The following is a 26,744-nucleotide window of genomic DNA, read 5'->3' on the forward strand; positions in this document are numbered from 1 at the left end:
CCCTAGCCGGTTATTGAGAAGCAAAAAAGAAGAAGACAAGATATTCAAATCAAGTGTAGGCTGAGTGTGTATAAATACATAGAAGAGAGGCAAGACGAAATGAATGTGTCCGGATCGACAGCGATCCATTTCAATCATCAATCCAAACAGGACAAACAGCGCAAAAACTGATTAGAACAGAAGACAAGTCCGTGTTGTCGAAATGCAAAAAACAAGGCTTCATAAAAAAACACCATCGCTAAAGTGCAGGGCCGTACTCTTAAAGATTGACATTCGCCATAGAGGAAACGCGTACAGCCTTTTCAAAGGGGTGCTGGAGTGGCGTGCAAATGCAACGCAGAAGTAACAAGGAAATTCGTTAAGGCTGTGAAGCCGAGATTGGCAATGTCATCGTTGATGTACAGTTGCCGGATTGGGACAAATCTATAGGGTCGTAATGTCATGTTTAGAAGGGTATCAGTTTCTTTTGGAAGATTGAACTGGTGCAACCGCCGAATCTCCGAGCTTTGTGATACAGAATGCAAGTATGTGCTATTGGGGATTCCAGAGCAATAGTGCTCTGCGGTCATAACGTCCCCAGGGCTTTGTTAGTACAGGTGGTAAAATCCTCCTCTTTCCAAGGCCCTTCAAAGCGGCGGGCTTTTTCTTCCTTTCGACGTCTGGATCGTAGTAGTGAGAGGCTGTGACCGGGACCTTGAACTCCTGTGTACTCAGGGGAAGTGTGTATTTGAAGTTGCCTCTGACAATCAGTTCAAAAGGATGTTGGAGGACTTCTTCCCAGCGCTCGCTTCCCCCTGCTTCGGTCTTGTTGCCTGGATGCCCTAATCGAAGTTCGCCAATGGACTCTGCGCGATGCCGCTGAAAAAACGAGCCTTCAAAAGTCAAGGGCGAGTCAAAACGGTTGACGCGGCCAAGCAACATGGTGCGAGGCTCGCCTTCAATGGGATCGGTTCCTTCGTCAACTCCGGTGGTGCGGACAACAGTGTCCACACGGTGGGACTGGTCTTCAATGGGTTGCCATTTCTCCAAGTCGTCAGGCGACCCGCTGTCAGGTGGCCCGTTGCCATGTTCACGCCACCATGTATCGGAGCCGACATGCTTGCTCTTAGCAAACACGGAAACTTCCATATCAGCAACAGTGACTCCAATGATGTTAGGATTGACTGCGTCGACTATCAGATCCAGAATAACCTCCTCTTGACTTGCCACGACGTTTTGAATGTCGCGTACCACAAGACTTGTAAGAGGCTTCGTGGTCGCAAAGACAAGTCCAACGGCGCAAAAGACGACGACCAAGAGCAGGATAGAAAGGACCAAGCATCCAGCAAAGCGTCGACACCACCCGCTGTCGCGGTGATGCCGGCGTTCCAGGTGGCGTACATTGGCGCTATTCCTTTGGCGAGGGGTCCGGGCTCGTGGGCTTCGACCAGAGATGAGTGGTGTGCGTTCGTCATCGGCCGCATTCTCAGCGTCAATGTCGTATGCAGCTGAGTACTCTCCATTCTTCTTGGAGCCGTTGCTGTGTCCATTGCCAACACTGAAAGTGTGGAAGCGAGGGCTATTTGGTTGCGATGCGTTTCTCGAGGTCGGTCCACGATTGCGCGAAGACTGAGGCATCGACGAGTCACTGTCCATGACCAAGTGGTTTAACCCACCTCGACCCTGACTATATCTACCGCCGATGTGATGGTGGTGGCTGCCTCCGCCAGCCCGCCCAGAGCCTGAGCGGACAGTACCTTCGCCTCGATCGTCTCCATCGATACTAGGATATACGTGTGGATTAGTGAATTTAAATTTAGTGCTAGTCTTCTTGCTTGGATGCTTTTGATTATCGCGGAACTGAAGTTGTGGATTTGTGAGGCTTGCTAGTGATGTCATGCTTGGCGTGCGTGAATGGTGTCCCCGGCTGCGGTGAGGCGGGTCGGGGGGATTCGATTCGTAGATGAAGGTGGCATCAGAGTCTGAGGAGTCGGCCTCATCGACTGCACTGGCCACCTTTTGTTCGAAGACATCCGCCTTGGAGGAAGCTGTGCGGTAGCTGGCGTTAGTGCTTGAATAAAAATAGCTGAGATGAGGAGGACGAGAAGAAGAAGAAGACATGCGCATTTCCGGGCTTGGGGGAGACAAGGCCAACAGAGAGCGATGGTCATCGTACGAACGGTATGAGATGGGGCTGCCTAGAGACGAGGGTGTGTTGGAGAGCACACCAGGGTCGGGCCGAGTGTGGGTATGGTGAGGGTACGAGATGTGTTGCAACCTACCGGTGCCAGCATTGATGGACGCGGCTTTTCGCTTGGGAGGTTTCTTCTCCTTCTTTGGACGTATGGTTTCATTGCTGGGCTTCAGACGAATGCCACCGTCGGCACGACCTGAGGCGGAGCGGTCCTGGTTCACAATCGACGCCTGTGCAACCGAGGGCACGGTCTCGGTTTCGACCGTCATGTTGCGTAGCGGCGGATCGCGTGCGCGTGTTGACATGGAGGACAGCGACGGCTTTGCAGAGACGGAGTGCTGGGGCCGCTGGGCAAAGGTCGAGCGCTGCTCCTGCATCTTGCCCTTCTTGGCGCTTCTTGACGCGCTGTCACTGCCGCTTTCCGTGTGCTTGGAGTGGTCGTGCTTGAAGGAGTCGTGCTTTGAGCTGAGGTCTTCAGTGACTTTGGACGAGTTGACGTCATTTCGATCCGTATCGGATTTGTGGGCGACGAGCGAAGAAACAAAGCTAGAATGCGTTAACAAAGTTTGCGGATGGTAACGGAAATTGGGTCTGCGACTAGTCTAACGTGCGTCGCGATGACAAACAGTGGGGCCGTTGCGGGGAAAAGCGTACCTTTGCGGCTCTAGACCATGAAATCCGGATGTGGCAGGCAAGCTAGACTCTTGGACGGTTTCGAGCTTGGTAGGCTGGCCGCTTGATCCGCGGGCAGGGGGGGCCTTTATGGTCTGCGTCGGCTCGTCTGGCTCGCTCGCAATGGGGTGCTCGGGTACGGCCAGACGGGGCGGCGAGGCGGGCGACGAGCTCTGGACGATGATGGCAGGCGTCGACTGTGTCTCTGGCCTTTTGACTTGCGAGCGCAGTGAGTTTCTCCGAGGGTGCGAGAACCTGTCGTCAGAGGGCGGTGGTGATTTAAGCCGCGGCGAGATGGGCCAATGGGGTGCTGCGTCGGCCGAGGCAGACTTGGACGGGACAGGCTTGATAGAACGCGGTGCGCGTCCAGCGTCGGGCGTGGAGGATTGTGTTGCGGGAGTGATCTCCGATATGCTTGTGGCCGAGTGAGCACGCTGCACCGGGTCTGTGGGCGACGGGCCAGGTGTGGTGGAGTTTGCGAGACTCGATGTTCGGCTGGGGCTCGCGTCGGTGCTGCTCTTGCGCGAACGGAAGCCAGGTCTCACGCCCGAGCCGGCAGCAGCTACATTGCGCTGGTAAGGGCGGGCAGGTGAGGCTTCCCGTGAGGAGAGTGGTGACGACGACGAGATGGACGGGTTGAGAGGGCGCTGGCCCGCCAGCGTATGTTGCCGCATCGAGGGCGTTGAGGAGTTGTTGGCAGCAGTAGTAGTATTGGCAGTGGCAGTGACAGTGGCAGCGGCAGTAGAAGGAGCGGTGGCGGCAGCGGTAGAGGCAGAGGCAGAGGCAGACGGATTGCTGGCGGGGTTGCTGTGGGGCGCGGTGGACACAGTGGATGCAGCGGGTGGGTTCTGGTGGTGGTTTGGGAGTTGCAGTGGCTGCTGGCGTGGTGAATGCTGCGTCGACGACGTGGACGCGGAGGCGGGTTCAGCAGTCTCGAGGACGCCGGAGATGGAATGGAAGGCGTCGTCGTCGGCAGCAAGTAGAGAGTCGGTGTCGGTATCAGTCATGATGGTTGTGATCGAGGACGTGCTTTTGCTTCAATGGGCAATAGCACCCGTGGCATCCTGATGCTGAGCTGGCTGGAGCGCGTCACTCGTCGACTGGGGCCTGGATAGCAGCGAGGCCCGGGTTCAATGGGCGGTCAAAGCAGGCGAGGCGGATGGAACAGAACAGACGGCGTACGCGGCGCGCAGTCGTTGGACAAGAGCGCCGCACCGCCGGCTCTCTTTTCTTGCAGTCGGGAGCAGGCAGGGCAAATGGGGCGTGCAGGCGGAGGGCGGATGGCGGATGCGGATGGATGGGTGAATGCTACTGGGACGCTGCTGGTGCCAACGCCCACGCCAGATCCAGGCACGAACCGAAACCTGCCAGCGCATCGCCCCCAGCCCGCGCTCGACTATTACTACATAGTACATAGTACATACTACTTACATACATCAACACACGCATGTACGTATTTACAATCGACTATAACAAGAAGAAGAATAATCTCCCGCCACGGCCCTGTCAGCTGAGCCCAGCCGTCCGTTTGCCCACACGGAAGGGTGGGAGTGCGAGTGCGAGTGGGAGCAGCCTCTGTCACTGTATGGTCGCCAGAGGCTCATGGCACTAGTAGCAACCTTCACCCCCTCGCGCTCGCCCACGGTAAAGGGCAGAGAAAAAGCAGGCATTACGAGCCCTCTGGCAGTTCGAGTGGCGTCCGGCCAGACACACGGTACGTCAGGCTCGCTAGTGCGCCTTCACCACTTCTGCACGCCTCTAGCATGCACACAGCACCACACACACACATATCCAGACATAGTCGTATGTACGTACATACGAGACGCTGCATGCAACAACGACGACTGAGGCGCCTCCACGTGCGGGCATCCCCACCCCTGGCCCACGTACCAGACGAAGTCTCTGCAGTCTGACACTCTGCTCGCTGCCGCTGCGTGCCCGAGGGCCGGCTCGTCCTCACCTCAGACGGGCGCTGCGCTGCATCTGGGCGAATCAGCTCCCCTCGCCTTCAGTCGTGTGCGGTACTACCACACTTTGCTCGCCCTCGGAACCACCACAGTCAACAAAAGCAGCGTGCGCTAGTCTCGACCAAACTCTGCCCTCCATGTCCGTCGCATGTCTTGCAAACCATGGTTTGCTCGTCGGAGCCGCATTGAAATCATCGTGGGCGGTGTGGTTGCCTGCGCAACAACAGAAAACATGACTAGTAGCTTGCTCGACTTTGCAGCCTCACAATGTGCTGCCCCACTCGCCGTGATAACACCATACCAGACTATCCAGACCATGTCCATGTCCTCGTCGGTCTCGGAGTTGTACCGCTCATTCGGACCATCTTGCACTGTTTGTGTTGCTGATCAGCACTTGAGAGACTCCAAAGCACAACCTAGCCACAAGGAGCCACTTCCAAACACAGAAATCCCACTTTGATCCCCCATCCGCCTTGTCTTCTTTTGGGCAAACATAACCCAGCCACTTGCTGTTCCTAGCACAGCCTGCATCTTTCCTTCTCTCGTCTATATGCCCGTAATTGGTCTCATCACATCATCCTATCGTCACCAACAACTCTCCCGGATACCGACCACCAGCCCCCAACCTGCCAAGTCATCGTGAGCTCTTTTTAGACGAGGCTGTTGCAGCTGCTGGAAATAGTCTCGTTATACGCTGATATTGTCAGCAACTGGTCGAGACCTTGCGTACATACACAGCCACCTTGCGCATGTGCATTGAAGTCGGCATCTGGTGGACAAAATGCCGGGGCTCCAGGTAGGCCACCCGACCAGTACCAAAATCGATGACGCGCCAAAAAGTTAGCAACTCCAGAGCGTCATAGTACCATGGCAAGAATATTGTGACAATGCTTACTTTTTACGCTATTCTTCTTTGCTGTGTTCAAAGCAATATCTATAAGCTCAAAAGATCTCAAAAAGGCGTGAGTAAATAGTCCCGCTGACTATAGTATCTAGTACAAACCGTTTTGGAGTCCCGGGAATTTTGTCCACCGGATGGACGGGTAGAGACAAGGTAACTCGAGGTCACATGCCTAAATCGTCATCGCAGTACCGCCACCAAGCCGACTACCTTTTAACATGCAACCCGTGAAACAATACTAATCTGTTTGTCAATGTTGCCTGTTCGAATTTTTGTGGGACATCACGTGATGATAGGAGGTTGCTCTTTCCATGCCTTCAAGCCCCATCCAACCACAAGGCAAGCAATGAAATCATGAAATCGTCGCCTCAGCCTCCAATTACTTTTCCTACTTCTCTCCTCTGCCGTATCCTCACCCCTTCTACAAGAGGTGCACTGCATTCCCTCACCATAACATCCCTCTTGCACTTGAACGACCACTCCTCGTGTTCCCCGCTCCCACCCCACCACCCCGCTCATCTCTCACTACTCTGCATAAACATTCCCTCCTCTCATACCCTCCACTACAACGGCATAAACATGTTTCCCATTCTGCCGTCCATCTTCCTTCTACCGTCCTTCCATACGCCTATCGGCATAAACACGTTCAATTTCCACCTGACACACGCTTACCCTGCACATTGGTTGACACCCCTCCACGCCAGCCTAACCCAACCAATCACAGCCACAGCAATGTTTCAAACCACAGAGGCAAAAGTAACTACGCCTCTTGTTTCTCCATGTATGTGTCGCGACTTGCTATGACCTTACTCAAAACCATACTCAACCTCATTTCCCCGCGGGGCTGAGCATACAAACGAATACAGTTCTCACCTTCCCGAGTAATGTTTCTGTGGCCTGAAACCACGAAACGAAACATCAACGGGACAGGGTGTACGTAAGTATGTACCAGTAAAGCACTGGGATGTAGGGGTTAGGAAATACTATGCCATCGAGGCAAGTACGAGGATGGCCTCGGTGTTTGAAGTACAAAAAGAAAGGTAAGATAAGATATAAACTCCAGGATCGGTTCACAAATTGCTTTTGCCTTGGTTGTCCTTCTCTACACTCGTTCACCCTCTTTCTATTTGCTACTTTATCACCATGCCATCTTTTAGTTTTTGGAAGAGCCCCAAGACAGAGGAGCCGGCACATGAACCACTGCTTGCTACACATACAACATGCGATGAAGTCGACATTCCCGATACCATTATACCAAAAAACCTAGATCTCGATCCAGGAAAAGAGGATTCAGGTGTTTTTCTTTTTGATGAATTAGATATTCAGCCACCAATGTGTCACCCACAGGTGACGACAGAGGTTGATGGTGCGTGCACAAGAGAGACGTTCGTTTCACCGGTACCTGAAAACACTGCTGAACGGATCGACTCACCTCTAGAGGGTTTGGTAGAGCAATCGCCTCTTCGGTCTCGGGTCTCCGAACAATGCGTGTTCAGCGAGACTGCTCCCGAGTACCCTCCCATGGTTGTAATGGATGTATCCACAACAACGCCAAAAGAAAACAACTATAATGTCGAAATCTCCAAAAACGACGACCATATGCCTTCATCGCAACCCACAGCCTCCACTCCATCCATGTCACCAAAGCAGACCGCCCCGGCCAAACCAGCCACACACCAGCGCAAAACCTCAATAGCGCGTCTCCGCAGACCTGCAGAGCTAAATCTAGCAACGAATACCACTTCATCCTCTCCATCTCAACCTTGCTCAGAACTAGAGCAGCGCTATGCCCTAATTCGCAACTCCAAGACGCAATCCAAGGCAGCGCTACGCTCTCCTACCGCCCTCCTGGAAGAACGTCTCAACTTAACACCCAAGAAAACCCCAGGAAGCGAGAACAAAGTCCGAATCTTCACTCCTCCGCAAACTCCAGAAGATGGATGCTGGATCCCCGGCCCAGGTGTCGCCACCAACGCCTTCACCAGCTCCTCGATACGTGCATGCACAGAAAAGACTGGACGCCCAGCATGGTGGTGCAAGTTCGACAAACTGGTCGTCTTTGACGGCATAGACCACGATGCCTCGGGCGAGATGACTATTCGCACCAGAACGAGTAAGGGACTGAGCGTTGCAAGACGAAGAGGCGATCTGGAATCTATTGTCATCCCGCTGGATTGTAGCCACTGCCAGGAGATGCTGAATAGGCATGAGTGGAAGTACGACATGCGTATCTGCAAACGGAGCGTATGCTGGGACTGCAAAGAGAGGTGTAAGTGGGAGGCTGAAGAAGAGAAGAGAGCGAAGAGTGTACAGAAATCTGGTAAAGCAGAGGGCAACAGGTTCCGTGCGGATAGTGTGTTGCAAGAGTAGTTTGTGTACAAAAGATATATGAGAATGAGATATACCCCAATCACCCCAATTATTTTTCCAAGTAAATGGCTTTGAACATGAACAAAGAACTCTAAAATGTTATACAACACAAACCACCCAGCCCAACCTTTCCAACCATCTAATCCAAATCCATCGCATCATCCATATATTCATACGGCACGTCCTCAACCTCCATACCCTCCGCCTCATATATCTTTTCAAATTCCCGACTCGTCACACCCGCACCATTACCCTCACCCCCCTGATACTCCATCGCCACACCCCTTGCCTCCTCACACCCGCCCAAAATCCCCCTCAACATGCCCTCAACCCCCAACTCCTGCAGTCCCACCCTCCCCCCTTCACCCCCTTGCTTACAATCCGCATCCTTCCACATATTCCTACACTCCTTCGCCCTCCCCAACTGCACCCTCACCTCTCCTTCCCCGAGACACTTCTTAAAAGGGCCCTCGGGATCATCCAGGGCTTCTAGAAGATTAGCATGGAACGCGTGGTCAGCCATTGGCCTTGTTTGGCGCAACTCGGGGTTTGTTTCGTAGCGCAAGTAATTAAAGTTTTGACGCTGTTCGGGGGCGGCGAGGGACGAGGAAATGGAGATGTGGAATAGAGAGAGCAAAGATACTATGTAGCGTTCGAGCAATGTGTAGAATTCGAAGAAGTCGAGTTGGAACATTGAGGGCGTGAAGGTGGTGTTTTGACGTTGCAGCAGGTCGAGGGTGCGGAGGTAGGAGAGCATGAGGAGTTCGGCTTTCCATTGTAGACGCACGAGGAGCCGGGTTATGCGGTCTTTGTCTTTTTTGAGCTTTTCGGACTTGGATTCGGCGAGTTTTTCGGCGGGGGTTTTGGGTGCGTATTTGGAGTTGTTCATGGTGGTGGTTTGAGGTAGGTTATGTGGTGATAATCCTAGTACGTAGTGGTGATGGTGATGGTGGGGGAGGCGTTCTGGGTTGAGGCTGAATCTACGGCGCAGCGATTGGAGAACTTCTTGTGTTTTTTCAAGTATATGACGGATTGCGCGATGAATTTGTAAAGATAGATATAGCTGTTTGGCCGAGCATTGTGTGTTATCAACGTAGAAGTGGGCGCGTGCTGTTACCGGCGTTGTAAAGTTATTCGCGCCGAGACGCTTCCTTTGTGACTGACTCAGCGCATCCTTTCACGCCACATACTAATCGAGGGGGTCGTGATTGGAATTATTTCCTAATCGGGTATCACTCGTGGATGTCCCAAGCTTCTGGGCTATATGACGGCCGGCAGACACCTTCACTGTGGTGATGCGTGGTAGCGTGTGGCTGCCTGTAACCGATTCCTAAAGTAGTCTAGCTCCCACCTTCACCTCCTGGCGGGTCCATAGATAGATGGAACATAGGCACTTACTAGTAATTAGGCGTATAGAAACTTGACAAAGCTAATCAGACCAACATTATATCACACCAATTATTCAACCAAGGGGCAGATAGATATGAGACGAATAGATTCAAATGGACGTCTCATGCTGAGAACCGTGTGGTCTAAATACGTGATCATATTGTTCTAGAAGATGCCATACAGGCGCAAACTTACAGCAATTCGCATGGGTAAAAAACCCAAACTTCGTTCGATCTCCCACCATCAAATACCAATGGTACATTCAAAGTGCAAAGTCGCCAGATCTACAGATAGAAGACAGTGTAGGCAGCCACAAGAGCAAGTTAGGCCGGGCTGATTGCTTCGATGCACATATACGGTTTTTTTTGGCAATATTAGAAAGTAGTATAAAAACTATAAGCTATGATTCTATAAATGCACCACATCCTGCAATTCAAGAGAATCGTGTTTTGATCCACTCGCTGTATGACACTCCACGAACACTGACCCCACTTATGCGGCACGGCCACGATTAGATCTTCTGGCCAGCAAATAAACCCTTTTACTAGCACTGTGATAACCGCCATTCCGGGTCTCTATGCCACTGGCTGTGGCTCACCACGAAATCGACACTGTTGTTAGTCTCGCTCAGTCTGTGGACCATCAAAGAGTGATGAGTTTGATATATCTATTCATCACCCGGGTTGATTTTGCAGATCTCAGAAAGCGCCAGGTTCGACTCGTTCACCAGTCAATGAAGGAATTCATTATACAAGACTGGTCAAATTTCAAAGAACTCGATACATCGACAGCGTCCAATGCGCCTCCCGGCGAGCGTTTGGAAACTTTCATATTAGACGTTTGCATGAAGTATCTTCTACTGCAAGAGATTGTCACTATCCCACTATTCTCTGACGAGCAGATCGCAATCAATGAGCTCCCTCAAGACGCCGATCTGTTCGGCGACCAAGAGCCTTTCGAGTACGATGTCACTTGCACATGGGAAGTATAGGAAGAAGACATAATATACTATGATGCTACTAAGCGTGGCTTTAGTGAATTCTTCGGTTAAGCATCCAGCCATTGACTCAAATATTCAGGCGCCATTGAGAGCGAACTATCTTCATGCCTAGAAAAGCTACAGAGGTTGTGCCAAGCGGGTTCGATGCGACTACACAACTGGATCAATCAAAATTTTCATCCTGGTTGTGCAGTCAAGGCCCGATTCGATTTGATAGTGGTTTGCACGATTCTCTTAGCATTACTTCGCTTTACGGCTCGGATGCAATGCTCCGCTTCATGCTCCAGGATCCAGACTTTGATAAAGACAGTTACCGACCTTTAACTATCCTGAACGCTGCCGATTAAACAATGCAATAGGGTGATTTATCCAAGCTTAAAATCCTCTTTTCAGAGGGCAAGCTTTGTCATCAACTTCACTGCAACCCAAGAATTTTGCGTCTCTTGGTGCACCGCCTGCAGAGTATTATAAGACAGGCTAGTCATGGCGAAACGGTCCTCACACAGATCATCAGGAGTAACTTGGATTCGAAAGGCCGGTATGAGGCTGCAAGGGTGTTTCTTTCGCATATCTTTGACAACTAGACGGGTGAAGTTTCCGGGTTGGGAGATTCATCCGGCTTAGGGTATAACCCGGTAATCAAAGTGCAAGATCAAACACTTTTATATCCAAAATGATATAGTTTTAATTAAAGACTGAATTCGCAAGTCGATACATCCATTAATCCAACATCAGGGGTATTTCCAAAGAGAACCACGCAAATTCCCACCACTCCAACTTACTTCTCCAACGACTTAGCCTCTGCTTCTTTCGTAGGCGTCTGCGTCCCGGACTCGGCCGTCTTCTCCCCTTCGAGCACTGTAACAGGACCTGCTTGTCGCGGCTTACCCGTAACATCGCGCCACATACCACCAAAGTTGCGTACGAGGCTCTGGCGACCTTCCCACAGCGGGTAGACACCTACAGCCATCGTAGAGCACATGAGCCAGATGATGCCGACGACGACCCAGCCGGAGAAGAAGGCCTTACTGAAGATGTAGCCAGTGCCATAGAGCGGCATGGGCCAGAGAATGAGGAGGATCAAAGTCATTATCGCGGTAGTGACTTTTGCGATTTTCGAGGCCCGGAAGAGCTTTCTTTGTTCTTCAGCTTCAGCTTCTGGGGACAAAGCGGCGTGTCGGCCGTGTACGGCTTCGAGGTCCAAGTGTGCGGCTGCTGTGACATCCGAGTCGTCGACTAGACGGATGTTTTTCATTGAGACCCAGTCATAGTTGTCTTTTTGGGGGTTGAGTTAGTGGATATATCGGTGACTGTGGAAAAGAGAGGCACTTACCAACTCCGAAGATCAGGGTGAGGACGGGGATGAAGATTACGGGGGATAATAGGGCGACGACGTTACCGGCCAACATGGGGTTGTTGGCGCCAGAAGTGGCTACGGTGATGACGCCGTCGTTTAGTTTGGAGGTGGTTACGAGCCAGGCAGTAATGCTGCAGCATAATCCTAGGATGGGGGAGAGAGTGGCAGCCCATTTGTTCTGGCCCTTCCACATGAGGGTGAGGGTTGCGGGGAGAACAGCAGATGAGATTATGACGCCCATGAAAACGTAGAGCCATCCCATGCTTGTTGATGTTAGCAAATTTCTAGCCGTAGACTCGGGCTGGGAATCACTCACCTAATACCTGCATACCACAGTCCTGTCGAGAATCCAGCCATAACGAGTCCAAATCCGCAGACACATACGTGCGAGGTGTACACGAGGCGGCGACCACTTGCATTGGTGTTGATGTAGGTGCCGTAAACATCATATGTCAAGATACTCGACACAGCGATGAGTTGGGCGGAAAAGGCAGAAGTCACAGCCATGAATACAATAAGGAGAGTTGCGACGGCACCACCAGATCCGAGGAGAGCAACTGCAGCATATGGAAGGGTGAGTCCGGCGCTGATGGATGCTTCGTCCATAACTGCAGGGTACGTGGGGAAGTACTCTGTGCTTTGGAGTGCGAGGGCCGCGAGACCCATGGTTGTTGCGCAGAGCCACTATGAGATGTCAATGATTGTTTACAGAAAAATGTTGCAAGAGACTTACGGGAATTGCAAACCAAGAAAGACCACCGATTATGTATCCGGGAAGAGCATGGACTGGTGACGCAGCAATAGCCTTGTTGTAGTCTGCCACGAATTAGCTTCTGCACACGGAAAATTACTCTGGAAAAACCTACAGCCATTGTCCATAAAGACAGTGCCAAAGTTTCCAATGATGTTGATTACGAAGAAAATAGCACCGTCTTTGCTCCTCATTGTCAGATAGCTTCCACCAGCATTTCCGGGCACGGGTGTGGTGGCTGAGAGCTCTTGCAGGCGATCGTAAACAGCCCCTGGCGATCCAAGCCTGTCGCCAGTTGCGTAGGTCGTGAAAGCAAAGATGAGAAGGATGATGAGCAGAATGACAGTGTGAACGTAGTCGGTAAGGAAAGTAGCCTTGATTCCGCCAAACATGGTGTACACAACGACACCAAGGGGAAGAAGAAAACAGGCTGCTGCCGTGGGCACTCCAGTTAAAGAGCTGATGACGGCGGATCCACCAGTAAGCAACATGGCTGTCACAAGGATGTTTGTAAACAGGCCAAAGGCAATATACACGAAATGAGTTGCTTTTCCATAGCGAGCGCGGACGGCCTCGAGGAATGTCTAATACATGTTTAGTATATGTATGCTGGCGTGATTGATTGCATTCGCTTACATGAGCGTTTGGTGCTCGCCTCTTGAGCTCGATGGCAACAGTAGCGAACAACAGAATCTGGACAGTAGCTCCGGCAGCATACCAGAGAGGCCCAGAAACGCCTACAATATTGTCAGATTTTGCTGTATCAGCGCAACCAAGTTTCCCAGCTTACCATAGCGAAATGCGACGGAAGAGCTCTGCAATAGCGTAGCTGCCCATGTCCAAGATGACACAACCGCGGAAGCTACAAGTCCAGATTTCACGGTACGTCCCGCAGTCGAGAACATCTCGGAAGTTTGCAATTCATTGTTGTAACGTTTGAGGACCCAAGTGGTAAAGACCTTGAAGCTGTCAACGCACGATACTCAAGTATTGCATCGGAGGAAGGGCTTACCATGCCAAGTGCAAAGAGGAAACCGATACCAAGAACGATGCCATAGCCCCAAGCCTGTCCCAGAGGAGAAGCCGAGGGCCCAATAGGTGTACCACCACCAGCCATGTCGAGCTATGTTGTGGAGTATGAGAGTTGAGGTCCAAGACGCTTCTTGAGTTTTTGCTACCTCAGTGGGCAATCGAGGCCATCTATATTTCCATCACATCGACATCGGCACTAAGTATCCGTGAAAAAAATCCGTTAGTACCAAACCGCGCTATCTCCAGCACCCCCAGATACACATACAAGATTCACGTTCATAGATTCGATACGCAGACATGATTGGCCAAAGATTAGACATCCAGCAGCTGGGGTAAGACTTAGAGCTGTGCGTGTGCTGCAAACCATTCTAGGCCAGGCCTCCAACTTCGCAGCTTGGTCCGTCGATTCATCGCCTTATCGCGGAGTTCCTTCACTCAGCTTCTGAGCTGGTTGGGGTTTTCCTGCGGGATGGCTTCGCTTATGCTGATAAGGGAACAGGCCCAGGTAACCGCGCTATCACTAACCCTGGACCCCACTCCAGCGGCGGCCTGAGCCCTACCATTGCGAGCCGGAATTTTTTCTCATCTCAACGCTTAATGGCTGGCATGTGCAAAACGGTCGCGTGGGGATCGCCATATGTATGCAGATGGGTGCTGGGCGTGGAGACTTTTGGCGTATCGAGATGGAGATGTTGTTGGAGGTTTCGATGAGGTAAACATAGAATGCGAGATAAGCTGGGGTTGGGATCCAATGGCATGGCGCCGACGGTGGGCCCCGAAGTCGGCCGTGCAGGTCGTGTACCCTAGCTACCGCATTTCTCCACGGCATACATGGACCTGCATCGTACTGGTAGATTGTTACTCGATCGCTTTGACAAAGATGTGTATCATGTGCATCTCGAAGTGTAGTTGTCTTTCATGCGTTCTGGTGGGATGTTGTGCCTGCGTATTATGTGTGCAAGGAAAGAGAGAGATTGTAGGCTGGATTTGGAGATCAATTTCGTCAGAGAAAGATTAACCTAAGAGGCGGTAAAGATCAGCATAAAGTCAAAGGTTATGCATTTGTCCATGCTCGGGTACACATAAGGTTGTGTCAAGCATTGTCCAATCGGCCCGCCAGTAAGCAGGAATCTTGGGTTTCGTTATTGGACATTCTCCAAGTACTCTTGCGGCCTGGAGAAGGGATGACCGAATTACAGTGGAGCCCTCGTACTCTGTCGTCGTGATGATATGTATAGGCGTTAGTATGCTGTGTTAGCAAAGAGACGGATAACGGTCGTGTCGATCTACTTTCAGGCACCGGTTATGCTACATACAACCGATTGTTCCTATACACAGTCAGAGTTTACCTGCCCAGCTAAGACTGACAAGTAGCCATTGATCTTTTATCATTGGAGGATCAGGGTATCTGTACACTGCAATCTTGTTCGGCGAGATTACTCAGTTAAGATGCGCATGGGCCTGTCAGCACCTCACGAGATCGACCACGACTCCGTAAGCTTCTCACGTTTCTCATCGACCAAAGCTTATTACAAATAGACACACAAGACACGTATTGTTCTCCAGGTATTCTTGAAATCTTCTGGCTAAAGTTTTACGTGTGGTAGATTACGTTCAATCCACTCTACGGTCCTCCGATCAATGCTTATAGCATTCCGTATCCATAGCCAACACTAGTATATATAATGAGATATTTCACAAGAGACGGAACTTGCGCTGCTTGAGATAAATCTGGCGGTTCGATCCGCTTTGCTCCATTTCTACGGCAATGACGATCCCGAGCCTCGCTTACGGAGACTTTACTACTGCATCCAGGTTGTCCGCTTGGTGTCTCCACTAGATATGGGTGAAGCATCATACAATTTCGGACGAATGCAGGTACACGGCAGGAGTTGAATGAGAAGACGGCTTCGAAATCTCGTACGACTACGAGCCGGTTAAGCCGATCAAAATTCCATATATGCGGCCTGTTATGCGTAATCACAGGGGCGTATGCAGGACTCTCAGCCTCTTTCCTAACCAGGTATATATTGGCTGTCCAGCTGAAAAACATATATTGAAACACACAACCCCACACTTTCCGCTGTATTATCTTGAACCAACACAATGATTCTCAGTACAGTTCTTACGAGCGCATTTGCGCTTCTGGCGTCCGCTCGTTACGTTCCCGACGGATGTCCGCGGAACATTGGCCCAGAGGGTGTAGAAGCTCGCATCCCACCATTTTTGGATACCACTAGCCAGCACCATCACGGGAAACCATGGTGCCCACCGCCTGTGGGCTTCTACTTCAAGCCATGGTGGATGATTCTCGCCACCAATCCCCAGTATGCCGCAATGCGTAATATACAGTACGACCCAACTCCAATCGACCCCTCGGACCCGACGGGTTTGGTAAACGACCTCTTTTCGTTTCAGCGTCCAGGCAATAACACTATCTTCACTACGTACGGCATTGATACCCCAGATCCACATCTACCGGCTGTGCTAGACTTTGCAGCAACTGGGATTATTAAGGGTGCTACCAGTCGATTCGCCATCTTGGTATGGGGATGCGATGCCAACAGAGTGCCTTACTATGCGAGCTACTCGACGGCGACCAATCTCACGCAGACACCACCAGGTATCGATTTGATGAGTACGAATAATGAGGGGCCGGATCAGGCGACCCTCGATGCGGTTCTGAAGGCGCTCAAAGATCTGGGCAGTCCAGAGATTACGGAATATGTAAACAACTTGAACCGAACGGCGCAGGATGGCGCACGGAAGAACTTGCCTAGGGTTAGTATCTAATTGCGACTGGACATGACAGCTACTGACAAGACGACCTAGATTACCTGCGATGATTATTGCAAGACGAACCAAGGCTTGCTTGGATCGATAGGTTGAGCACGTGACTAGCTGGGTTCAATGAACCACCAGCCGGGCAAATCATCTTCTGGTGGGGACGCGACGATGCGTATTGTTTTTTTAATCCAATATTTATCTTGCAATTTAATTAACTTATATGTCTGGCAAGACAAGTAATGTTTCTGAATTGAATGTGTGCAAGTGAAGAACGTCTACAAATGTCGGCGCCGGGCAATGCTATGGCTCCTCCGCGGTGGGGCTTGCCAAGCCAATTGCCCGCGTTAGCGTCAAAAAAGTTAGAAGTTGCCCTTCAGATTGCGCGCACAACTCGGACGACACAACATCGACATCGCCATTGCAAAGCGCAGGTTCTTGCAACACATTTCAGAATGGCAAAGCGAAAGTTGAACGAGCACGATGTGCCAGAAGAAACGTCAGGTGACGAACCACAGTCTGAGCGCAGCACTTCGCCCGAATCTTCGCAACCTGCAGCGACCGCGACGGAACCTGTGACGACCACCGCGACGCCGAAGAACAAGAAATCCACAAAAGCTACCAAGGCGGCAGAGCCAACGCCTTTCGCATCCTTTGCCGAACTCCAGCTAGAACCCCGCTTGTTAAGAGCAATCCGTGATCTGAAATGGGCGTCACCCACGGCAGTGCAGTCACAGGCCATACCGCTGGCGCTAGAAGGCCGCGATATTCTGGCTAGATCAGGAACTGGCACAGGAAAGACAGCCGCCTACCTTCTTCCCATCCTACACAAAACACTACAGCGGAAGCAGACGTCGCTCATCCTGGCTCCAACAAGGGAGTTGTGCCAGCAGATTGCCAATGTCGCCAAATCCCTCGCACAACACTGTAGTCAGGAGATTAGGGTACGGAACATTGCGGGCAAGGAGTCGGATGCCGTCGTCAAGGCAGCGCTCGCCGATAAGCCAGAAGTAGTCGTTGCTACACCAGCGAGGGCATGGACCAACATCAACAACTCTACATTGGCCGTGAACGACCTCGGTACGCTGGTTGTGGACGAAGGTGATTTGATGAACGGTTATGGTTTCGCTGAGGATATGACCAACATCGCTCGTGAGATACCCGTTGGCGTGCAAAAGATTGTTCTCTCGGCTACTCTCTCCACCGACGTCGAGGCTCTCGGCAGCCTGCTGTGTATCGATCCTGTTATTCTCAAACTTGCCGATCTCGACAAGGACTCGAAAAGGGTAAGTCATATTCGCATATCCAGCTTGAAAATGCACACTAACGCATCGTAGGTGAAGCAATATGTTTTGAAGGTTGCTGAAGACGAAAAGTTTCTCTTGATCTACGCCATGTTCAAATTGCAGCTGATCAAGGGTAAGACGATTGTCTTCGTTGGTGATGTAGACCGGTCATATCGCGTTAAGCTCTTTCTCGAACAATTCGGAATTAAGAGCGCCGTGCTCAATTCAGAACTTCCGCTTGCGTCACGCACTCACATCGTGGAGGAATTCAACAAAAATGTGTATAACATTCTCATCGCCAGTGATGAGAACGACGTGGTCGGAGTCCAAGACGAGGACTCGAAGCCAAAGAAGAAGAAAGCAAAGAGGAATAACGACAGCAAAGACTCAGGCGTTTCTCGAGGTATCGACTTCTTGAATGTTGCCTGTGTCCTCAACTTTGACTTCCCTGGCAACTACAAGTCCTATTTCCACCGGATAGGAAGGACTGCGCGAGCAGGAAAGTCTGGAACCGCCATCTCATTCATAATTCCCAAGGAAAAGTACAGAAAACACAAGCCTACAAGCTTCGCCGGATGCGAGAACGACGAGGAAGTTCTCAAAAAGGTCGAGAAGCACCAACAAGAAGGCCAAAAGCTAGAAAACTACAACTTCGACATGAAGCGCCTAGAGCCATTCCGATACCGCTTTGCAGACGCGCTCAAGTCAGTCACGCGAATCGCTATCCGAGAAGCCCGCATCAAAGAAATCCACTCAGAGCTTGCCAAATCGCAGAAGCTCTCGCGATACGTAAGTTCATTCCTTCCTTCCCATCAATTCCGCTGAGCCACTCTAACACTACTCCCAGTTCGAAGAAAACCCCGAAGCCCTCGCCCATCTCCGCCATGACCAGACTCTCAACCACCCCCTCAGGATACAACCGCATCTCAAGCACGTTCCAGACTACCTGTTACCGGGTGGTAAAAAGCCAGAAGATGTAGGGTTTGTCGGACTCAATCTTCCAAAACCCGATCGTAAGAGGTTTGTCAAGGGTAGGGGGAGGAAAGTGGTCAAGCGGAATGGTAAAGTGGATCCGTTGAAAACATTCAATGCACGGGGTAAGGGGAAGAAATAGAGGTGGACGTGCCAGAAGGGCGTAAGGAGATGAAAATGGTAATAGTTGGCATTTTCGAGATGAATACGATGCAATATACCTGCCATGACTTACGTGAGTGTATACTACAGCCCACTTATCGTGCTACTGGAGTAGCAAAATTGTGATTGAAATGTTCCCCTGCGTGACGATACATGTCAAAGTTTCCGATATATCTTCGTTTCTGCTGTTTCTTTATTCCATGTAGTCACTGATGCCAGGTTCGAGATAGGTCGAAGGATATCGAAGGATGGTGCATTGAGTAGATAAAGAGAAAATGTGACTGGCGGTTCGTTACCCAATGGACAGAAATGACTTTGAAAGTATGAGACTAATGAGACTGGTTCATATTCGGAGATGAAGAGAAAGGATAGTGCAGTGTTGTCGGTGAGCCAAGTAGTTCTGGGTCCGTGGATAAAGATGGGGATGGGAGGTGTAATAAGGGGTTGTGCTGGAGAGGTAGGATGCTTCAAAGTATGTTTGTGCTTGGGAGGTTCGTTAAGAAAAGAGATTGGGTGAATCGAGGTGTAGGATTGTTATCTGGTGGGTTGAGATGGAAGAATGCCTTGTGTGATGTGGAGGTTGTGGATGACTCGAGGGCAATGAGCTGGACAGTGAGTTTTGGATTTGGAGAATATGTAGTTTGTGGCTGTGTAGTGTCTATTTCTTTGAGAGTATGTCGCAATGGGGTTTAAAGCATCACATGATGTCGAGTATTGTCTCTGTTTCCTTGAGAAATGTGTGAATTTATGTATCTTTGATAAAGTCGACTTGAAGGTATGTATTTTCCGGACTTTTACAGATACCCAGAAAGATGTAAAACGACATTCACATATCACGTGCGTAGTCTCTTAAGTTGAGGGGTTGATTTCTATTCCCTATTCAAGCGTGCACGAAATCTGGCAGGAATCACGTGTAATGATCAGATTACTATTCTCAAGTCGCATATCAATAAAAAAAGCAACTCCTCTTTATGGCTGATGATATCATGATATCGAAAAGGCAGTGCTTAGATGAGAGGGCTGAAAGGCAAGTTGTTTACCTACACGCCTTTGTGTAACCCACCACAAGTAGCCATCTCATCCCACCCTGTCGGGTGTTGGCTTAAGACGGCCGGTGACACAACATGATCAGCAGGACTATTTCTCGGCTGTGAGTGAGCACTGGAGCACCGGTAGATCCAGAAAACAAGGCAGACGCTCTCGTCGGTCCGATAGAACCACTTAACCAAGATGACGGATTCTACGAGGCGTCTATCGGTTATGCTTGACCATTCTCCGGCCGGGTGGTTGATACTTCTAAACGGAAGGATTGGGACAAGTACTCAATCAGGCCTCGCCAAGTGTCTTATCTGTGAACGAGCTCAAGCCACAAACTTACGTTCTCTTGAAGACAAATGTCATCCGTAACCCACAGAATTTCTTCAGCTCTCATCTTTGGGACACGAAAACTGCGCAGTGTCGTGAATGTAAAAAATCGGAGTGACAAGGCTGGTGTACAAAGGCTGGTTGCACATGCCGTGTAGCCTGAGAAGTGGAGTCGCAGCGGCCCGCATTCAACCCCACTTAGTAACCCGCGCCTAGCTCCCGTGGGACTGGCACCTTATCTGCCTGCGCCCTACATAAAGCCGTGGATTCTTTGAGGCTAAGAGGAAAGGTCGCCGATTAGATGGCTTTCTGTACAACAATTAACGCCGACAGCGCGACTTCTCGAGCATGACCGCGTGCACTACGCCTACGCACCTCTCGTTTGCGCCATGTGCACAGTCCCGCCATCAAATGTTGTCCTGTGAAACCGCATTCGTCGGGCTCCGAGATGCCTTTTTGCCTTTTCGCGGTGTTTGATTATTACCGACAATTAAGGCATGGGATGTGGAGATGAGCCGGTCAATACACTGGTTATGGTACGGCCAGAAGGAAGGACGGCCCATTCAAATAAGACCGGACATATCCTTCCGCACTGTAGTAACATTTATCTGATGGTCCACCAACCATCTTGTTCGGATGGTGACATCTCTCTTGGCCGGTCCTTCCGGAATAACAACCGAGTTAGGAAACTGTGACAAGTTTCAGTATATTGTGCTGCTTTAGAGAAGGTTGGTTGGTGCTTTTTTCCCCCAGCCTCGGTTGTGTCAAGCCTCAAGGACAAGTTCGGCATGAGCGTAACGCGCGTCGCCTACCAACTGTAGCCAATAAAAAGTGTATGATGTCTAGACGTTGACGTGGGATACGCGCCATGCCACCAGCATGTACGACTGTCATTCGCTTTTGTTCCTATCCTTGCCAGACATGCACGGAGCTGACTGTGAAAGTTGTCAATTGCGGCCACCAATAGAGAGACGTAAACGTTTTTGTGTACTGACCGCGACATGCGTACAATGGATTCTTGTCCGCGGAACCATGCGAACGACGATGTCAGGCGACTTCGCCATGGGCGTTATGCAGCGAAGTGTCAACTGACACGTTTATCGTTTTTCCTAGGCAAATAAGAGTTCCGTAGTGCCATTACGTAGACTTCTATTAGGCCTCCCGTGTGGGACGTGCCGGCCGCCGGGCCGCTTCTGAACGGTTGACCAATACAATGAATATGCAACGCGGCTGCGGACCATGTTGCTGCGGGGACTGGATACGTATGTGATTGGTGATATTGTATCTAGAGCCTGTTGGTAATATCATGCACAACCGTCTTTGTTTCTCGGTGACTATTTGCATGTTTGAAGGCGGGCGCTTCTAGCAAGGTGGGGTAATTCGAAGGAAGGAGGATGATAACTGTTGCACGAGAAAGTGGAAGGGCACCATGGATGTCTTTGTCGTCTAACCCCGTGCTGCTCAGTACTTGGCAGGCGACCGGGATTGCTCTTTACGTGCCCTGTAGCTCAGAGATGAGACAGAGAGATCCACAGAATGGCACCCGATACCATCCAATTTGACAGGGATCAGACATCACGATATGCAATGTGCATTAAGTATATACCCTGGCTAACAAGGATATTTGATACGTCATATTCATTAGATACAATTTGAGCGGCCGTTTACATTGCAGAGAATATTGGGAGATCGTGATCCAGTCTCATAAAGTGTGTGCAGATAACGAACGAATGGTAACATTGTGCGAGTTGTAAAGGTAACGTATTGTGGATAGAAGGAAAGAAGGGCCTCAATTCTCAGGTATGACGCGGCAGATAGGTGCATCTTATCGCATGTGGGCGTTAGTGGCAGTGACACGAGGGTGATGCTACGTGTCTTAGTCGCCGGGGGAGTAGTTTTGTGTGTTCCAATAACCCAAGAGCCTGCGAAGGTGATCAGGGTGAACGTCGCCAATCTCCTTGACCTTGACGTTGTGCTGGGTAGGGTGGTGGATTCCGAAGAAGATTCGCGATGCTTGAGATAGCGGAGGTACTCCTTGCGCCATCATGATGCCTGATTTGGTCTTCAGTGTTAGAATCTGCCTTCAAAGGGATTGGTACTTGGGTGACTTGCAGATAGAGTCCTTGTCAAGGGAGCTTTCGCCTTCTAACAGGGAAGGCGTAGAACCGAGGGAGTAGGCGATTGCATGTGCACTGGGCAATACACCGTGTTTTTTCGTACCCTGGCCACCGTACGTGAAGATGGGGCTAAACTTGTCAAAGACACGCGCAAGTTTGATGGGCCACATCACTTACACGGCGAAGCAAAATCCATGCCTGGGCCCAACTACGATGAAACGTCGGATCTGGCTATGCACATACTCTCCGTACCTCACAATAGAAATGGAGTTGTTGTATGCAGTTGCTGTCGAGCCAGCGGCTTCACTGAACAAAACCGAGAAGACCTAGCACGTCATGAGTAGGAAGTTCACTTCACGTATAAGTAGGCTATTCTACCTTGCCAACAGTAAAGAAACTGCTGGGTCGGACATAGTAAGCTGCACGCAATCAGCATTATTCAATTTGCAAGGGGGCTTGCACTATACAAGAGTCCAACGATTCCACGTGGCTGTTCGGCGCGGGTTGGTTATAGTTGTAAGTGCCTCTGATCTCTGGCCCTTCTACAGCTGGGGTAGAAGCTGGCCCTGCTCGAGCATCATGTGGTGAATCGGCGCGAGTGGGTTGGCCTTGAAGCGGAAGCCAGTCAAAGAATGCCCAGCCCTCTCCTAGATGTAGTTGTAGCGTTAGCCTCTTAAAAAGCAAAGATACAAAAGCAGAAATAAAGAACAAGTGAAGGTCCACAGACCTTCTACAAAGTGGTTTCTGTAGTAGCGCCCGTACTGTTCGTTCCAGTGCGTGCGTAAATATCTCTGGTGTTCATCATCCCAAACAGGTTCAGTCATGTTTCAAAAATATATGTAAGACTGATTTATACTCTGTTGCGTGACGATTCAGCTTCCATGTCGCGCAAGCCCCCCCTTTTTAAGTCAAAGAAAACCGCCAGAGGAGCCATGAAATGCAGCAGAGCCTCATTCCACACGTGCAAGTGAGTTGCCGAGTTCATCGATCAATATAGGGACGTTGCCGATGCAGTACGGATCTCGGCGCTCCAGACTGCGAATGCGCGAGGAGCACTTGTCGAAGCCGAAGGGTGGCTGAACTCAGGCCGGGTGATGATCGGTAACACCTGCATCTGCAGGAGCTTGCATGATACATAAGGGTGGCATGGTGGTAAAGGCAGCGAGAAAGCGAGAAAGACTATACCATATCAGTCTTAGCGAGTTTAGCCCCAATGGCCCTTCACCATGGGGCATAGGATATCATCCCTCGGTAGGTTTCGAGAAATCCTACTAACATTGACTTGTCGCTCTAGATGGCTTCGCGATCACGGAGCCGCCCAGGCAACGTGTCGTTTGCTTTTCCGACAAAGCGGAAAAAACTCGGTGTGCAAACAAAGAAATTACACGTGGAACAAGAGCACTAATGAGTATCTAGCGAAATGGCTTCAATCCCTTTATTTTTCGATCGGTCCCCGTGGCAAAGCGACAGATTTCACAAATGACACTAGCAGTGAAGAGGAAGACATTGCCTCGATCGAAGTCCGGAATCCCACTGATAACCATCCACGTACGAGTATGCGCCCACACGAGAGAAGAGATGACCCACCTGTACGGCCTTCAGACATGGATCGCTATGCCAACCTCCCACCACCTCCACCGCCCCCCCAATATGCTATTTCACCCCAGATACTGGATGCGATGCCAGCAAGGAAACCTGGCGTTCCGACGGAAGGAATGCCATCACGTGAATTCTCCAAAATTGAAAGACAACATGAAGCACTGGTGATAGAAAGGGAGGATCTTATGGGTTCTCGATTTCAGATGCAGATGGATAGACAGAAGATATCCGAGACACGGGAGAAAACCAGTATCCAAGAAGGATTAGTGATGGATCAGTTACGTACCTTCCTACATAAGCACGCAATCACCTTGCCCCAAGATATAGCGGAAACATTTGAGCTGATTGATGCTTTTCGAGACCGGCTAGGTACACTAGAGGCCGAGTATGATGACACGGAACAAAACTACACGCTGAAGGAATTAAATTACTCTAGGAAAGAGTCAGAATTCATCGAAAAGTTGAAAAGCGTCCACTCAAACAACTCTCCTGTTTCTGGAACTGAGAAAATTCCGGTAGATCGGAGTGCCTTGCAAGTAACTCCCGCAACTGCGGATAGCTGGGAAATCGTAAACCAGAACAACCAATTCGCCAATTCGACTACACAAGAAGAAGCTCTACAACTAGCGTTGCAGCGTCAAGTGAACTCCAATATCCAAGAGGATGACGACTCGTACACGGCAGACTTTCGTCTACTCTCAAACAATGAACGTATGGACACGTGGCTCGTTGATATTTTGTTTCAGCCCTATCTACCGATGAACTATCCTGAAGACGAGGAACCTATCAGTGGTCCGACACACGGGTCTCCGCTGAAAGAGATCCCTGAAGGCTGGCGTTGTATTTTTGCCTTTGGGGCGCAGTTCGAAAGTAAGAACTTGGAAGGTACCCATGACAAATCTCAAGAGCAAGACATCACAGGATCTAGTACTATCTCTCTCTCACATGATTATATCGCAATAAGGCGAGAGGAGACGCTTTCCGACAGATTGCTAGGAGATTGGACGGGATTCCAGGGGGGACAAAACATTATTCAGAAGGTGCCGCATCGGAAATGCCCATTCAGGAACAACAGCGAAGCCTATGGTGCCACAGATCTTGAAATATATGGACCGTTCATTAGCGAGAGAAGACCCCTAAAAAGGAGCTTCAGTAGCCCGTCGGCACCGCCTGGGCTGCAAGTCTTACGAACACGCAAGTCGTTTCACAGTTTTCCTCACAATGTGGTATTCCAGGATCACCGCGACTCCAAAGTCAGTTCGCAAGGCACACTGAAAAGCGGGACCAGGCCATTGAGAGTTTCTCGTACGATAGACGCATTGCCAGCCACGCGGTCTTGGGGGACTATCAAGACTCTGATCGAACCTCGAATCCCCCAAAGCTTCAACCATGGAGATGAACATCTCACACTAGAAAGATGTGTTATTCCCCATCGATTCCTCCATCATAATGCTGGGTAGAATTACCAAGAGACAGTCGAGTCGAGCCAAGGAAAATCACCTGTCTGCCATCGAAGATTTTGTGATGCTATACACAGGGATATCCAGGTTTCGATTCAACCAACCCCCTATTTCGGATTTTCGTTGCACACACAGCCTTACAAATGCTTGTACTTTCTTTATTTGGGTAGCGTTCTTCTTGGTCGCTTTCTTTTAATTGGAAAGCGTTAGCCGGCTAACATGAAAACAGGGCATGGGTTTCTACGAGAGATGTGTTGTCACAATATTTCCTTTGTACACTGTATACTACCTATCGAATCAATCTTCCTTGCACAGATCCCAACAACGCGGCTTGGCCATACTACAGGTGTAGAATTTTGGTTCGACCACGTTACCACCTGCTACTTGATGGGTCACCGTGGAACAAGCCTATTTTTCCCAACAAGTGCCATCACTGCACGGTGTCTGAAGTCATTCCTGTGATACCGGATCTTGACCATTTGAAATGCGGCATTAGCTTAGTTTCAGGCCACATAAAATTGAAGCCATTTTTTGGCCTTGTAGGGATGCCCTTCAACCCCGTTCCTGATGTAACTCTGCGTATCACACTGTGCAAGGATCAATTTCAGAATGAAGACACCGATTTTCTCCCAGTCGACAGATTTACACTTGCACAACCTTTATTCAGACCGATTATCTGGTTTTTGGCATACGCACCTACTGCCCAGCCTCTTCGAACGAGTCAAGTATGACCTATGAACAGAGTCATGACACTGTAGATAAGTGATTGATCGGCATGATTGGATATATCCACAACGGGCTTGCAGAGGACTAGACGTGCTATATATCAATCATGGATTATCATTCACCGTCTCTCTTCAGCTTCTGCGCAAGAAAATGAAGAGGCGTATGACTACTCAATCAGGCTTGGGGATCGAGCCAAGCCTGATGCAACTAGTCAACTAGCCTTATTATTATTATTATTATTATTTTGGTTTTACGTCCTGTCTCAGCCGGTGGGCTATATAAGACGTGCAGGCTAGGCCCGCAAGTATCTACGTAGTGCTATCACTTTGGTGTAGGTGGGGGAGGGGGCTATCTAAATCGAGGTGAGGCTCGTAGCCTAGTCTAGAGGGAGGTAGAAGGGGGTCTTGCGGGTAAAAGAGAGAGGTAGGGTGGGTGTAGGGCGAGGCCACCTAGTATAGGTGTTGCCCTAGTTCTCGAGGTTTCCTTTGTGCCAGGCCTGTGTTGCAGCCCTAGTTTCTTCAATAAAGGCAATAGTAGCCTGTATGCCTACGCTCGTGTTTAGCAGGAAGGCTAGCGATAGGGGGTCCTTGCTCGCCTCCTGCATCTTTATCCTAGCCTCCTTATATAGCGTACAGCTAAGGAGGATATGGGTAGGATCTTG

General features: G+C 50.3%; 10 protein-coding genes across 10 annotated transcripts; 6 read left to right on the top strand and 4 right to left on the bottom strand.

Moving 5' to 3' along the window:
• Positions 1–531: 531 nt before the first annotated feature.
• COCSADRAFT_24795 (uncharacterized protein) lies at positions 532–3,852 on the bottom strand (the record flags this gene model as incomplete). Its single annotated transcript, XM_007699267.1, has 2 exons — positions 532–2,719; positions 2,828–3,852. 2 exons carry the CDS (start codon positions 3,850–3,852, stop codon positions 532–534), a joined length of 3,213 nt encoding a protein of 1,070 aa, XP_007697457.1.
• Positions 3,853–5,795: 1,943 nt separating this feature from the next.
• COCSADRAFT_301568 (uncharacterized protein) lies at positions 5,796–6,687 on the top strand. The gene has a single exon (XM_007699942.1). It carries the CDS (start codon positions 6,068–6,070, stop codon positions 6,515–6,517), a length of 450 nt encoding a protein of 149 aa, XP_007698132.1. The 5' UTR covers positions 5,796–6,067; the 3' UTR covers positions 6,518–6,687.
• Positions 6,688–8,153, top strand: COCSADRAFT_301569 (uncharacterized protein). The gene has a single exon (XM_007699943.1). It carries the CDS (start codon positions 6,857–6,859, stop codon positions 8,081–8,083), a length of 1,227 nt encoding a protein of 408 aa, XP_007698133.1. The 5' UTR covers positions 6,688–6,856; the 3' UTR covers positions 8,084–8,153.
• Positions 8,154–9,243, bottom strand: COCSADRAFT_301570 (uncharacterized protein). Its single transcript, XM_007699944.1, has one exon. It carries the CDS (start codon positions 8,970–8,972, stop codon positions 8,223–8,225), a length of 750 nt encoding a protein of 249 aa, XP_007698134.1. The 5' UTR covers positions 8,973–9,243; the 3' UTR covers positions 8,154–8,222.
• Positions 9,244–10,049: 806 nt separating this feature from the next.
• COCSADRAFT_158802 (uncharacterized protein) lies at positions 10,050–10,463 on the top strand (the record flags this gene model as incomplete). The annotated part of the gene is made up of 1 exon (XM_007699945.1): positions 10,050–10,463. One exon carries the CDS (start codon positions 10,050–10,052, stop codon positions 10,461–10,463), a length of 414 nt encoding a protein of 137 aa, XP_007698135.1.
• Positions 10,464–11,118: 655 nt separating this feature from the next.
• COCSADRAFT_189001 (uncharacterized protein) lies at positions 11,119–14,077 on the bottom strand. The gene is made up of 9 exons (XM_007699946.1): positions 13,878–14,077; positions 13,593–13,808; positions 13,371–13,539; positions 13,217–13,317; positions 12,696–13,164; positions 12,563–12,645; positions 12,146–12,513; positions 11,806–12,092; positions 11,119–11,747 (listed from the first exon to the last, which is right to left on the bottom strand). Exons 2-9 carry the CDS (start codon positions 13,695–13,697, stop codon positions 11,251–11,253), a joined length of 2,079 nt encoding a protein of 692 aa, XP_007698136.1. The 5' UTR covers positions 13,698–13,808; positions 13,878–14,077; the 3' UTR covers positions 11,119–11,250.
• A 1,227-nt stretch (positions 14,078–15,304) lies between these two features.
• COCSADRAFT_35220 (uncharacterized protein) lies at positions 15,305–16,631 on the top strand. The gene is made up of 2 exons (XM_007699418.1): positions 15,305–16,393; positions 16,445–16,631. The coding sequence occupies exons 1-2, from the start codon at positions 15,719–15,721 to the stop codon at positions 16,499–16,501; spliced, it is 732 nt and encodes a 243-aa protein (XP_007697608.1). The 5' UTR covers positions 15,305–15,718; the 3' UTR covers positions 16,502–16,631.
• A 171-nt stretch (positions 16,632–16,802) lies between these two features.
• Positions 16,803–18,882, top strand: COCSADRAFT_138680 (uncharacterized protein). The gene is made up of 3 exons (XM_007699947.1): positions 16,803–17,682; positions 17,734–18,471; positions 18,530–18,882. The coding sequence occupies exons 1-3, from the start codon at positions 16,852–16,854 to the stop codon at positions 18,794–18,796; spliced, it is 1,836 nt and encodes a 611-aa protein (XP_007698137.1). The 5' UTR covers positions 16,803–16,851; the 3' UTR covers positions 18,797–18,882.
• Positions 18,883–21,786: 2,904 nt separating this feature from the next.
• On the bottom strand, positions 21,787–23,281 carry COCSADRAFT_189004 (uncharacterized protein). The gene is made up of 6 exons (XM_007699948.1): positions 23,026–23,281; positions 22,766–22,945; positions 22,677–22,717; positions 22,476–22,624; positions 22,294–22,427; positions 21,787–22,233 (listed from the first exon to the last, which is right to left on the bottom strand). The coding sequence occupies exons 1-6, from the start codon at positions 23,120–23,122 to the stop codon at positions 22,058–22,060; spliced, it is 777 nt and encodes a 258-aa protein (XP_007698138.1). The 5' UTR covers positions 23,123–23,281; the 3' UTR covers positions 21,787–22,057.
• Positions 23,282–23,586: 305 nt separating this feature from the next.
• COCSADRAFT_179952 (uncharacterized protein) lies at positions 23,587–25,406 on the top strand. The gene is made up of 2 exons (XM_007699949.1): positions 23,587–23,662; positions 23,715–25,406. The coding sequence occupies exons 1-2, from the start codon at positions 23,593–23,595 to the stop codon at positions 25,355–25,357; spliced, it is 1,713 nt and encodes a 570-aa protein (XP_007698139.1). The 5' UTR covers positions 23,587–23,592; the 3' UTR covers positions 25,358–25,406.
• The last annotated feature ends 1,338 nt before the right edge of the window (positions 25,407–26,744 follow it).

Source organism: Bipolaris sorokiniana, assembly GCF_000338995.1.
Source record: "Bipolaris sorokiniana ND90Pr unplaced genomic scaffold COCSAscaffold_4, whole genome shotgun sequence".
NCBI classification, from domain to species: domain Eukaryota; kingdom Fungi; phylum Ascomycota; class Dothideomycetes; order Pleosporales; family Pleosporaceae; genus Bipolaris; species Bipolaris sorokiniana.

Bases quoted from the DNA above. Each gene is read 5' to 3' on its own strand.
- COCSADRAFT_301568 (XM_007699942.1), top strand. From the start codon at position 6,068: ATGAAATCGTCGCCTCAGCCTCCAATTACTTTTCCTACTTCTCTCCTC.
- COCSADRAFT_301569 (XM_007699943.1), top strand. From the start codon at position 6,857: ATGCCATCTTTTAGTTTTTGGAAGAGCCCCAAGACAGAGGAGCCGGCA.
- COCSADRAFT_301570 (XM_007699944.1), bottom strand. From the start codon at position 8,972: ATGAACAACTCCAAATACGCACCCAAAACCCCCGCCGAAAAACTCGCC.
- COCSADRAFT_189001 (XM_007699946.1), bottom strand. From the start codon at position 13,697: ATGGCTGGTGGTGGTACACCTATTGGGCCCTCGGCTTCTCCTCTGGGA. The intron at 12,514-12,562 runs GTAAGTCTCTTG...GACATCTCATAG, and splicing joins TTTCTTGGTTTGCAATTCCC to TGGCTCTGCGCAACAACCAT. The intron at 12,093-12,145 runs GTGAGTGATTCC...AACATCAACAAG, and splicing joins CTGTGGTATGCAGGTATTAG to CATGGGATGGCTCTACGTTT.
- COCSADRAFT_35220 (XM_007699418.1), top strand. From the start codon at position 15,719: ATGATTCTCAGTACAGTTCTTACGAGCGCATTTGCGCTTCTGGCGTCC. The intron at 16,394-16,444 runs GTTAGTATCTAA...AAGACGACCTAG, and splicing joins CACGGAAGAACTTGCCTAGG to ATTACCTGCGATGATTATTG.
- COCSADRAFT_138680 (XM_007699947.1), top strand. From the start codon at position 16,852: ATGGCAAAGCGAAAGTTGAACGAGCACGATGTGCCAGAAGAAACGTCA. The intron at 17,683-17,733 runs GTAAGTCATATT...AACGCATCGTAG, and splicing joins TCGACAAGGACTCGAAAAGG to GTGAAGCAATATGTTTTGAA. The intron at 18,472-18,529 runs GTAAGTTCATTC...CACTACTCCCAG, and splicing joins CGCAGAAGCTCTCGCGATAC to TTCGAAGAAAACCCCGAAGC.
- COCSADRAFT_189004 (XM_007699948.1), bottom strand. From the start codon at position 23,122: ATGACTGAACCTGTTTGGGATGATGAACACCAGAGATATTTACGCACG. The intron at 22,946-23,025 runs GTCTGTGGACCT...AACTACATCTAG, and splicing joins CAGAAACCACTTTGTAGAAG to GAGAGGGCTGGGCATTCTTT. The intron at 22,428-22,475 runs GTAAGTGATGTG...TGACAAGTTTAG, and splicing joins CATGGATTTTGCTTCGCCGT to CCCCATCTTCACGTACGGTG.
- COCSADRAFT_179952 (XM_007699949.1), top strand. From the start codon at position 23,593: ATGGCTTCGCGATCACGGAGCCGCCCAGGCAACGTGTCGTTTGCTTTT. The intron at 23,663-23,714 runs GTGTGCAAACAA...ATGAGTATCTAG, and splicing joins GACAAAGCGGAAAAAACTCG to CGAAATGGCTTCAATCCCTT.